Raw genomic sequence first — 12,910 nt, forward strand, 5'->3', positions numbered from 1 at the left:
TATTATCATGAATTTCTCCTAATGTAAGCATGATAGAAGAGACACTGTTCTGATGATTCGCTGTCTTTGTAGCATTACTCTGATGTTAATGGGACTTGGTTACGAACCAGGATCCTGCTAAGTGCTGCACTAAAACAGACTGGGAAAATATCCCAGGTAAATTATGTGTAAGACATGAAATTACGTGAGAAAAATGAGAAAATACAAGGAGATAAGAATAAATTGATAAGTATAATCACATGATTAAGTTGATAATGAGTACATATATTATGTACCATTGGCAGAGCTTAGTTTTGACAGGCATTGGAGAAAAAGTGTGTCTTAAGAAGGAATTTGAGGGAGGACACTGCATTAAATTTGTGGATGTCTAGTAGAATCTCCTCCAAAATGTGAGACACAGTACGTTAAAAAGATCAAAGGCTACTTTTAAATTTTATTTTAGTGTAAATGAATGAGTGATGGAGTTATTTTCTTGGGTTGATTGGTTAGGGCAACTGCCTTCTTTGAAGTAAATGAGGTCTGATAAATAAAGCAGGGATAAATCATAAAGTACCCTGAAAAAAGAGACTCATAGCTCATTAACATTCTGCGTGTGTATCAACAATGCAAGATTGAATTAATCAAGGTAAGACCAAAGGATTTCATAATTATCACAAAGGGAGGTAGTGAAATCCTGTGAAAAACACTGTTGACATACAGCATGTAAATAGAATTCACATGTTTTAGACACTCAGTGAATGCAGAATTGTAGGAGTGTAGGCTGTTGCCAGAGTCCTGCAGGGCTTTGGCCAGTTCTAGGTGACAGGCAGGGAGGGTGGTTATACTGCCTGCAAGGGTAGGAGAATCTGCAAGTGGTGAGAGATTGCCCAGGAAGGACTGGCTTTGATTTTGACTAGGTTGAACTGCCATTGGTGCCTAACAACCTTAATGAGGTAGCACAGAACCATATTTTTTTCATCTAGAACAGTTCTAGCTGCTGCTACAGGAAGGAGTAGGGCCTCACAAAGGAAAATGGAAACATAAACCTTTGTCTTTCTCTAATCTGCAGCATTGCTGTTGCTGGGTTTCTGAAGTATTGCCTTTAAAATGTGAGCAGAGTGAGTCTATAGGAGAAGGGAAATATATCTGTATGCGTGTAGTAAACAAAGAACAATAATAGTGAGAATGAATGAGTGAGGACTACCTGTGGAGCTGAGGGAGAAAAAGAAAAATTGTAATAATTGCAAGTAATTTTATCTTCAATATGCTAAATGCTTTCATTTGAACGACTTTTTACCAGGACAAACTTGCTTTTGAAGATGGTTGTAGTGGTAAAAAAAACATATTCTCCTTGGCTAAGAAGTCTCTGAATGTCATACATAATGGGAATCTGACTTGAATTGATGTTCTTAGAATCAAACTTGCTCTTCATTTTGCCTATCCATAAAATTAAAATAAATTTACAAGCTAAAGGTAATACAGTTAAATAGGCTTATATAGAGAAAAATTCCACACTGATGCTTATGAAAAGAAACAAACATAATCCTTCCTGATAGGCTTTATTATACTGTGAAAGACCTCCCCCCACAAAACACACATTTTTAAGAACACACAATCTTGAGTGCAAAAGGGAACTCTGTAAAGCCTTCTAACAACTCTCAGCTTCTCTTTTACTATTTATTTAAGGAAAAAGGGCCTGTGAATCCACAAACACTATTTTGCACATGCTATTCATGCTTGAGTATATTCTTTTTGTTAATAAGTAATCTTACATATTTTTGGCACTGTTAAGACAATGTATTTTTTATTTATATATTTTTATGTGAGTATAGTGCCATACTTTGCAAATAACAGTAGAAACCCTTGGGCTGTTCTCAGTGCTAGATGGTGACTTCTATCTTTGCACCTTTTGGATCACATGTGTTTTTGTCAGACATCATGAAGAGGACAGGACTAAGGCAATGTTCTGAAGAATAAATTCTCCAGCTACCGATCAAGCTGACTTTAGCACAAAAGCTGGAGAACAAGTAATATAATTAATTCTCTCAATAAGGGGAAAAATACAATCAAAGCTAATAAATAATTATGATTCATAAATATTTATTAAACATCTAATTTCTATTAACCTAAGTGATGTAATGCCAAGAAGAATAGAAATACCCTGCCAATAGTCTTTTTAAAAACGACATGTGGTAGACTTCTACTTCCCATTCATACCTTGTTTCACTTAGGTCCATCCATTTCTTATACAGAGAATATGTTGAAGGAAAGAAAGGACACAAGTGGCCTAGTCCTTCCTGCAGTGTCCACTGGATTTTTCCCACAGCTGGCAGCATCATCAGGCAGAGTCTTGATGAAATGGTTGGTTTTCCGTACTGAGTTTGTTTGAGTCACAACATGAAGAAAAACAGTGCTTGAGTGCACATACACGAGGCAGCAAGTTTTGTCCAGCAGGGTGGTTTGGAAGAGCTCAGCCCAGTCCCTGCTGACACCGCAACACATCACACAGTTTGTGTTCCCACCAGGCCTGGCAGCAATCCCATTTCTTGGTTGCATTAAGGCAGAGAGGTAACAGGTAGCTTGGGTTCACCTGTGTGAGGACATTAGGGCATGATAACATCACAGATTTTTACATAGGTATTGTCCACGTAGTGCAGGTTGCCAGAGAAGACTTGGTCTGCTCCATGAGGGATAACCAGCTGGGAGCCGAGGATGACCTCAGCACAGAGGCATTGCTTTGAACAGTCAAGGCATGGCCCTGCAGTCCAAAGTGAGTGGTGGTAACAGGGTCTGCTGGCAGCACAGACAAGACAAACTGCAGAACCAGAGCTGGGGTCCATCTTGAGACTCCCAGGAGTCCAGCCAGAAGTAGCAGCAGACAGGACTGTAATATATATCCAAGGAAGTACAAAAAGGAGTCAGGGCTGGCTATCAATGCAGCTATAGCCTCTCTCCAACAAGAGAGAAGCTGGGGCCCAAGCTAGGGCTGAAGTAACTGCCAGCCTCATGGCAGAGGGACTGAGGTGGAGATTCCATATGAGGCTGGTAAGAGTATTTAAGGCTTATTGGGGCACTCAGGGCCCTGGCCCAAGTGTTAATAAGCCAATTTAAAATGAAGCTTGTATTCATGTGTCTTGCTCTTGGTATACAGCACCCACACAAACACAGACAGAGCACCAATGGCCTCATCCTCTTTCCCTTCCCTGGCTGATCAGAATGGAGATCCATTAGTGGGAAATGCAAAGACATATTTAATGTGTATGAGCAGCTGAGCTCAGACAGTCTGTCTAGTATCTAGCCTCTGGATCCATCTTCCCAGCTGCTGGCATCTGGATATATTAGCCCCTGAGATTCCAACCCCACTCCTGTCACACAAACACATGTACTTTGCAATTTCTGCAGGAGCTGGCTTTGGACACACAGTGCACTTGACCAGCCTGTTTTATCCTTTTATCCCTCTATTTTCCTACACCTGTTTCTCCTCAAGACCCCTACATCCATTTGTTTCACCACCTTTTGTTCCTCTACTAAACACCCCACAAGTTTTGTGCAATCCTAAGATGCCTTTTCCCTTCATCCCATGCAGAATGCATCATGCAGTCCCAGGCAGAAACCTCCCATTGTCTGAAAGGTACTTGTAAGAGCCCTCCCAGCACCTCAAGCTGATGGATCTTTCACCTGGGCAGGGGCTGAGGCACTTCTGCCTCCACCTGGGGAGGGGCTCAGCCAGGGTGTCCCTGTAAGTCCTGATCTGGGGTTCCCACCTGCCCTGTACTTTGGTCCTCCTCTGTGTCTGCTGGTGATGGGTCTGGGAGAAGCTTGGGCCGGGTGTTATTTGGGTTTGCCCACCTACCATCCTCTTTGTGATCATTAGTGTGACTGCTTTTTATCCCACCCCTTAACAAAGGACTATTTTCTTGGCTTTTTTTATTGTTTTGATTGGGGTTTTTTGTATTTCATTTTGGTTTTTTCTCTTTGTTTTTGTGTGTGGGGTTTTTTGGTTTTGTTTTGGTTTTGGTTTTTGTTTTAATCTAACCCTAGTCACCACCTTTTAGAAAAAATCCAGTTAAAGGAGAAAGCTGCATCAGGACTCCTTAGCAATGCAGACTGCCAAGAGCACATTAAATCCCATCTTCTGCTCTGTTCTCTGGCTTTTCATAGCACATTGGGCAAATTGATTGGATTTGGCCATTAGGGAGTAAATTACAGAAAGTCAGTCATGAATGCACGGTGCCAGCTATCTTTTAGTTAGATGGGCTCAAGTACCATTGCATCTGCATGTGTGCCTCTCCCCTCCTAAGACTGTCAGGTAAATAGCTCTCAGGCCATTTTTATTTTAATTATTCAATTAAAATATACCTTTAGTGATGAATAGCTACCTAGCTCTGACACAGAAGTCCCGGCAGGCAGCACAGTACACCACAACCAACCTGCTGTCATCAGCATTGGCTCCAGTTCACTTGCCCACACAATTCCCCAAGCTCATTCTCTTGAGTGCAGCCCATGCCCCAAGCCACAAAGCTCTGCAGAGCCACATCTCAGAAGACTGATCACCAGCCTCGACCATGAACAAGCATGTTCCAGCAGCTTCATCCAAATACAAGAAAGCTATAGGAAAATATTAAGCCAAATTCTTTTCTCTGCAGCATTTCCATGAGTACATGAGGATGGTCTTGGTCAACTGGCAGTTCTCCAAAGCAGTGCAACAGCACAGTGAAATGAGCATAGCTGAAGAGGCTGTGAGCAGCAGCAAGAAATCTAGCTGGCAAGAAACCACAAGAAAAAATCAGGCATAATACAGTAAAGTGTCAATATTACAGCATAGCTGTAAGCAGGTCTTTCCACAAAACATAGAACAGATCCTCAGTCGAGGTAATCACTGCAGTCTCCATTATCAGATTGAACTGAAGGCAACTAAATTTCAGGAAGATACCCATTCACCAGGACCAAGAACTACAGATGGATTGCTCAATTTTGAGTGGAAGTGAGTTAAAACAGCTAAGCAAATTTAACACAGATAAAAGTAAAGTTACTCATATGAGAAAATTATTTTCTTAAACTGTAATTATAATTACTGTTCCTAGGTTGAATACTATCAATAAAGCATGAGAATTTAAGGTTATCTCTTTTAAGAAAATAAGAATATTACCAATAAAGCATGAGATTTTTAAGATCCATAAAAACATATCAGTCAGAAGTACTGAAGAACAAAAATTATTAGGAAATAGAAAATGAACAGAAGTAATCATGACGTGGTTAGTATGAGATAGCCTTTTAATATGTATGAAGTTCTGATCTCCTTGTTTCTGACACAATATAATAAACCTGAAAAGGGTGAAAAGAGGAGCAACGGGAATGGATGATATGTTTTAGGGATGACAGTGACAGTGCCGCATTGGTGGTTGGACTTGATGATTTTGAAGGTCCTTTCCAGCCTTGATGGTTCCATGAATCTGTGACAGAGATCATCCAATTTACAGCCCCTTAGATATGGTCTGTGGCCACAAAGGGCAGATTACATAGATTGGGACATTTAATTCAGAAGATAGCCATCTATAAAATTATGGGTGGCAAAGTGAGGGTCACTTCTCATTGTCTATTCCAACAAAAAACCTAAGGGACATCAAACAGAAGTAGGAGATGGCAGATTGAGAATAAAACAGAGAAGATGCTGCTTCACACTGTGAAAATGTGAGACTTTTTGCCACAAACACTGGGTGGGGGTAGTATTTGGAAGCTGGATAATTATCATCTTGCCACGCATTTATAATTCTCTGGAGGTGTGAATTATTGGCCAGTTTTTTGCACAGGGCCAATTTGAAAAAAAAAAAAAAAAAGTGCACAGGCCACACAGGGCAAGGATGATTCTGGCCTTATGTTGTTTCCTTCTCAGCAGTTTAAGCAGTCCCACAGAAGGTTCTCTTGGTAGTACCAGACATTGCCAGTGTAGGGAGGTGTGTTTGAAAATGTCCATGTTTGCTTCTTGGCCCACTGGCTGGTCTGCAGATGGTTGCAAAATTGGGTCCCCCTTAGCAGTCCAACCAGCACAACATTTCAAAATTACTAAGTCACTGGTTACTTTGCCAAAACAGACAGATCTAGATAGGAAAGGCTCTTGTCAGACACAAAATAATGTGTTATATTGTCTTGGGCCACAGTAAAATCTGCATGAGGAGAATGCCAGGTATTGACAAAAACCACTTTGCATGCTTGTCAGTCCAGTGGGGCAATTTTTTGATTGCTAATACATATGTGTGTATATATCTTTATATATATACTTACCTTTCATTTTATCTTACACTTTTCTTGAAGTGAACTTTATTTTTCAATCCCTAGTTATCAAGATCAGGCTAATACCTTTGTCCTTCTGTGGTATGCTTAGATAATCTGCATTTAGTAGTGTACAATAAGGTTTCAGTTTTGCTTGTGAATTAACTGCAAAAATTACGTGGTTGCTCGCATCTTTAAACACAAATTGGGTCCATGGAAATGCAGAAGTCCTTGCATGGGGACAGAGCATACTGGGTATTGCTGTATGGTGCTGGCATGGAACAAGTCATTTGAGCCAGATCAGTCTAATACTAGAGAGCTACTGAGCCTCTGTGCATCACCTTTTGAAGGTTTTATATTCCAAGAACTTTATCAGCTTGTGTGCAATATGGCACAAATGCACAGAAAAAGTCTTAACTGAATGCTGAATATGAGTCACTGAGCCCTTCCAGAAAACATGCAGCTAGCAGCAGCAGCTCACGAGGTTGTAACATTTGCAAAATGTGCAGGCTTTTCCTCCCCACAAATTACCCAAGATTTGCCTGCACTCCAATGCTGACTTTAAATCCAGCATGAAAACTCATTTCTGAGAGGATGCTAGGATAGATTTACTAGAAAACAACAGTCAAGTTTGAAAGAAAACAACCAAACCAAAAAACCCCATAAGAAAATACAGAAGAAACACCAGTGTGACTTTTTTCACTTGGACTAAATATGGAAATACAGCTGCTGACAGTATCAAGCTGAAAATGCTATGCTTTGTCTCTTGAGACCAGCTGGCACTAGGAAGGTGAAGGATTAGAGTTATTAGAGATCATGTTCTTCATCATGAGGATAAGGCACTTAACTGCAACTTAAGGACCAAATACTGCTATGGGAAGTTATACCTTGTTCTACAGATTGCTGCTTTAATGACCACCAGCTTTTACAGCTGTTCTGCCCAGGCAAACCCTTTGCCATCAATAGTTGTGGCTTTGATTGTCCTCCTCTCCTAGAAGAGTCTCTGCTTTTTTTGAGTACATGCAGAAATGCTCTTCCATGTCTAACCTGTAGTCCTTAGGTTTCACTTTTTACATGGGACTAACACCAGCTGGCTTTAGAATCAAGGAGACTACTGCAGATACAAAGCATTCAAGCAAAAAGTTTTTTACCTGAACTTTTGGGAAATGTATAAAATACCCTCATAAAAGAAATATTAGGTTGGGAATATATTCCTGAATTTATTTGGGATAGAAGTCTATCAGAAATGTTTGGTAAATGCCAGCAAAAATAACAGACAATTTTCATGGTCTTTCCTCCCGGTACTAAAAGCTATCTTCAATTTGCCAGCTGAGGCAAAGTAAAGTTTCTGGCTTGAGCATTTCAACATCTACTTAGTTTCCTGTCAGGTAAGAGTATAAGGATCATTAATTTTCAGCCCCAACTTTTGCTTGATAACATAGCCTGATTTGGGCTCTGACTCCTCCATTGACATTTTCACACTCTCCCACATATATATCCTCAGAGTAAATATGAAGTTCTATATCCAAATGTATCATATACAAGTACGCAAGGAGTAGACTCTGGCTTTAAAACAACTACTGAACTTGATTGCTAGTGAGTCTTTATGTTATTGGTGTCCTTTATAAACTTCTGATTTTCATTACATATGCTGCCTCTAAAAACAACCCTTAGCTACACTATAATAATCCTTTGGCTTATCATAGTCAGTGTTCTGCATTATTTCTCAGAGATGAGTTAACCCGCCTCTTTCTTCCTTCTATGGCTTAAAATATTCTACAGTACAGTAAAAGCAGGCATCCATGAATTTAATTTGGTACCACCCTGCTACTGCACAGAGAGATCACAAGTGCAGAACACCTAGTCCAGAACAAAAAAAAATATGATCAGCAAGTTGTGTTACTGTTCCTCTGAACAATCAATCCCTGGATTGCCTCCAAACACAGTGTATGCCTACTTGCCTTCATCCTTTGCAATGGCCCATGCAGGGAGTTTCACAGCAAACAGAGTTTGGTTTTAAAACCAGCCTGAGGGATGCCCTCTGCAGTTATCATAGAACTACAGCTCTGGTCCACTGTGGCAGTCAGGATTTAAAACAAATTTTCTGTGTTCTCACTGACTGAGTCTTCAGATAAAGATAGATACACACTCTGGCTTCACAAATGGAGTTGGTGGGATAGCATTTTACCCATGAAGTCCAAGAGACAAGGTGTTGGTAGGGCACTGCTATGGTCTTAATCCCAGATGAAATGTGAAGCTGCCAAAATACACAATCTGGTGGGAGCTGAAAAGTCCTTATCTCATGGGAAAAAAAATAACACTTTATCAAATTCCAGACAGTGCAGCACAAGAGCTGTTTGCAAATACTATGCAATTTACATGCGGGGAGAAAAGGATTCTCCAGTTTTGATTAGTCTGATTGTAACTCCAACCCACCTCCAAGTGCTGCTTCTTTTTTGCCCCTTGGGAGGTGTGAGAGAGCTCACTCTAGTTTCAATTCACTCATGACACTGTACATGAGGGAAGGCCCTAGACTGGACATACTATTTGTTTTCCTCCCTACTCTCTTCCCCCACCCCAAATACCCTCTTAAATCACTGCTTTTTTTGTTTCAAACAACAAGGCTGAACAGGTGAAATTTTAAATAATGATTGAGGATTTTTTTTTATTCATTTAAGATTCAATATCATTACAGAAAATGTTATGGTACAGAGTTGTTTAACATTAGTTTTATTTCTTTGCTCATTTAATTTCCACACGAATGCTGGTAACACTAATATCTGTACAAGATCAGTCTTTGATTTTTTTTTAGTTTTTAGTTCTGTACATTTTTAAATGTATTGGTTAAAAAGGCTGTCAGCACTTAAGGAAGCAATTTTTTTTGTTTGTTGAAATAAAAGGTATCCAGTTACTGCCCAAGAGTACTGAGCTGGGTGGCTGCCGGGACAAGAGACATCCCTGAATGCGCGGCGAGGTGAGAGAACCTCGGGGCTTCATTGGGTTCCCAGTGCAGCCACTCCGCTTTTGGCACTGTGCACATCAACACGAGATACAAGATAAAGAACAAGCAGAAGCTCTCTGTGAAGCGGTTATGAAGCATACTAATAAGGGAAATCCAAGTGTTGTCTACGCTAGTATAAATAAGCAGACAGCCTTGTTTTAAGAGCGTAAGTAGTTGTATCTTAAAGATGAGAAAAAACACAAGTTCTGCAGGCACCTACTGCTGTCTACTAAAAGCTACCGCTATTAGAACTAGCATTGAACACACAAAGCAATTGCAAGAAAAGGAAAAAGTTGCTTTGATATAATCAGAATAAATTTCTTTGTTAAGATTTGTTTTAAAGGTTTTTTTTTTTAAAAGGTATTTATTTAAATTCCATTTGAAATATATTTCAAGATGTTGACTATACTGATCAACTTTTATCCAAATCGGAAAAACTAGCTGTGCCGTTGCATATTACAGGATACAGTCAATGATATGTGGACATGCATCAAAGCTTCGCTCTTGCTGGTGACATCATAGCCTTCCAATGACCATGACATCCACCACCTCCCCCTTGTGAAGCTCCACATACTGCTCTGTCTTTGGAGGTAGCATCAACAGTCCATTGGCACTGCGCATACTCATCAGACGACTGCTCATCTGATTCCCTACAGGAGAGAGGCAGAACAATTTCAGTTGAGTCTTCAGTTACTTTCAAATGCTGCAACACGGTGCAACAAACAAAAGCTGTTGTGATGAAAATGTTTATGTGGCTAACTTATCTATGGAGCTGTTCCAAGGTGGATGGAAACAGAGAGCTCTGTGGAGATTTAGTCAGTATCTCACTGCACTGGATCTCAAAACTGTCAGTCTCTTTGCTGATTGCTTTCCTACCCAGCCTTCCACATTATCTGTACCATCCATCTTGTCCTAGTAAATAGTTAATCCTATCAAAATTACTTTATTTTTCAATTTGTACACCTGTTCCAGTTGTACAAACACTAAAATCAGCACAGTCTAGAATGTTTTTAATATCCTGTTCTAGAATAAATTTGATTAATTTTATTCTCTCTGAATAGAATAATTTAGGTTGGCAAAAACCTCCAAGATCATTCTGTCCAACCTTTGACCGAACATCACCATTTCAACTACACCATAGCACTAAGTGCCATGTCCAGCTGTTTCTTGAACTCTTCCAGGGATGGTGACTCCACCCACTTCCCTTGGCAGCTGGTTACAATGTTCAACAGCCCTTTCAAGAGGAAATTCTTCCAGATTCCAACCTGAGCCTCCACTGGTGTAGCTTGAGGGCATTTCCTCTTGTCCTGTCACTTGCTGCCTAGGAGAAGAGACCAACCCCCACTGGCTACAACTTCCTTTCAGGTGGTTGTAGAAAGTGATAAGATCTCCTGTGATTCTCCTTTTCTCCAGGCTAAACACCTCCAGCTCCCTCAGCCACTCCTCATAGAACTTCCTCTCCAAACCCTTCACCAGGTTCACTGCCCTTCTCTGGAAATTCTCCAGCACCTCAATGACTTTCTTGTGCTGAGGGGCCCAGAACTGAACTAATATTTTCCCTGTGGAGACTCATATATAGTGCTTTTTGTTGAACTAGTTGGATGTAGCAAAAGGACAATTAGTTGTTTAAGGACCTAAATCTCTTGCAGAAGTGTCACAGTCAGCTTTCTAGGAGTACATAGCTAAACCAGTATTCAAATCTAGTATTTACCTCAACTGCAGCTGAATATCTAGAAGTAATCCTAGGTGACAAATATGACTAATACATCCTTAGTCTGCTTTGAGAGAAAATCTAGAGTCTCTGCTATCTTTCCTACTTTTCCAGTTCAGCTAAATTCACATTTCTTTTATTTGTATTGCTCCTACCTCTGCCCCAATGTGTGTTTGTTGAGTTGAGTACATGGACAACAGCACAAGGAAGCAAATGTGCCTGACTGCAACTAAGCCTAGTGGATGTTTATACAAGGGAATGTGTGCACGTATGCAAGAATTCAGGTGTAGAGTGTGTGTGTGTGTATTAAAGCAGGTTATTCAAATAAATGATGTTTCAATGGTTCAATTGACAAGCTATATCAGCACTGAATTTTATACTAATGTATGTGTGTGCATGTGCACAAGTGTGTCAGCAAATCAGTCTGCATAAAGAAGGTTCTATGAAAAAAAATGTGCACACTCTTGTTTGTTCCCAGACACACCTTTAGGAAGGCAAGGCTGTGTGTGTGTGTGTGTGTGTGTCAGTCTGTGTGACTGGCACTGACCTGTACTCTGTGCCCAAGGTAGTGGTTCTTGGTGATGCCAAGTCAGGATGCACCGATGATATTCTGGGCGGGGGTCCAATTTTACATCACATGATAACTGTAGGATTAAAAAAGAAAGGATGAACATGTCATGCATTCACATTGCACTGTCTAAAATAATGGAATAATCTGCTCAATTGTTCTTCCTTGGAAACAGTTGTTTCAAAAACTTGTGTTTTGAGGTCTGATGGTGTCTAGTGCAAGATTAAAAACTGTAGAAGGCAGAGACTGCAGTATTTAAGGAAATACGACTATGATATTAAAATATCAAAGTGTCTGAAGGAGTCTCCCTCCATTAAGTGAAATATTTCAAAGCCATTCCTTTACTGAGAGTTTACAGATAGTATTTCTATAGAAAAAAGCCTGTTCTCTTTGGATTACATTGCATAAAGAAAAAAAAAATTTCGCATTCAAAATCCTGCTAGCTCTGACAAAAGGAAAATGGCCAATCTTTGAAACTAAAAGACATACAGGGGATGGCTCATAATGTAAAATACATGCAAAAGTGAAGATCACTGCAAATTGCTCTCTCTTTTAGAATATTTTAGTTGTGAGCTAAAATCTGGATGCTTGAGGACAAAAGAGAGACACAAGATAAGCTGTAAGAGAAAAGTGCATAGGCAAGAACACTAAGAAAACTACAAAAGGTGATGTATTCCTCAGTACTTTATTTGAATCAAAAACAGAAGAAGATGACATTATAATAACACGCCTTGAATCTATATTAAACAGAGTTACACTATCCATAATTTATTAGAAAAGTGAGAACAGTTTAAGGAATTTATATTGCTTAGGGTGGTGGTCATGTGGGTTTTTTATACAAGTAACTCAACAAAAAGGCTTTAAAGTTTGTATTTTCTATTGCTAATACAGAACTATCCAACTCTAAATATTCACAGATTACTCTGCATTTTTTTACCATAGTCTAAAACAAATGTCTTTTTTAAACAGGAGAGTGTCCTTCCTGCCTGACTGGCAAATGGCTGCCTCTGCATCTGTGTATCTTGCTCCATTAGATGGCCATCTAGCTCTAAAAAATTATGGGACTAAATACTACCATTAACAGAGACTGAGAATGTGGCTCTGTTTGTGTGAACATCCTTTCACTGCCAGAACTAGTCTTGGGCTCAGATTCCACAATCACAACAGTCTTTCAGAGACTAAAGACATGTGCTTCAATGTCTTGAGAGAATTTTTAATTAGAGGACAAGCTTCTTACCCTGGCTTTGATGATGGTGGGCCGAGGATCCAGGATACCCTGCATTTTCCTCAGTGCAGGAACAACAAAGAGATTGCAGGTGACGACAGCTGACACAGGATTGCCTGTAGGACAAAGAACAGTTGGTGGTGATGCCCTCTTGGT

General features: G+C 40.0%; 1 protein-coding gene across 16 annotated transcripts in view; it reads right to left on the reverse strand.

Moving 5' to 3' along the window:
• Positions 1-9,594: 9,594 nt before the first annotated feature.
• Positions 9,595-12,910, reverse strand: part of GPHN (gephyrin) — a 274,965-nt gene continuing 271,649 nt past the window's right edge. For all 16 annotated transcript variants that reach the window (XM_066188296.1, XM_066188294.1, XM_066188292.1 and 13 more), the window contains 3 exons: positions 12,767-12,870; positions 11,509-11,605; positions 9,595-9,900 (listed from right to left, as the gene is read on the reverse strand). In XM_066188296.1, the coding sequence (XP_066044393.1) occupies positions 9,767-9,900; positions 11,509-11,605; positions 12,767-12,870 (335 nt within the window). In that variant the 3' untranslated portion in view covers positions 9,595-9,766. The remainder of the gene's footprint in view (positions 9,901-11,508; positions 11,606-12,766; positions 12,871-12,910) is intronic.

The sequence above is a fragment of the Chamaea fasciata genome, unplaced genomic scaffold (genome assembly GCF_029207755.1).
Source record: "Chamaea fasciata isolate MVZ Bird 193981 ecotype frontalis unplaced genomic scaffold, bChaFas1.0.hap1 SCAF_7, whole genome shotgun sequence".
In the NCBI taxonomy this organism is placed as follows: Eukaryota; Metazoa; Chordata; class Aves; order Passeriformes; family Sylviidae; genus Chamaea; species Chamaea fasciata.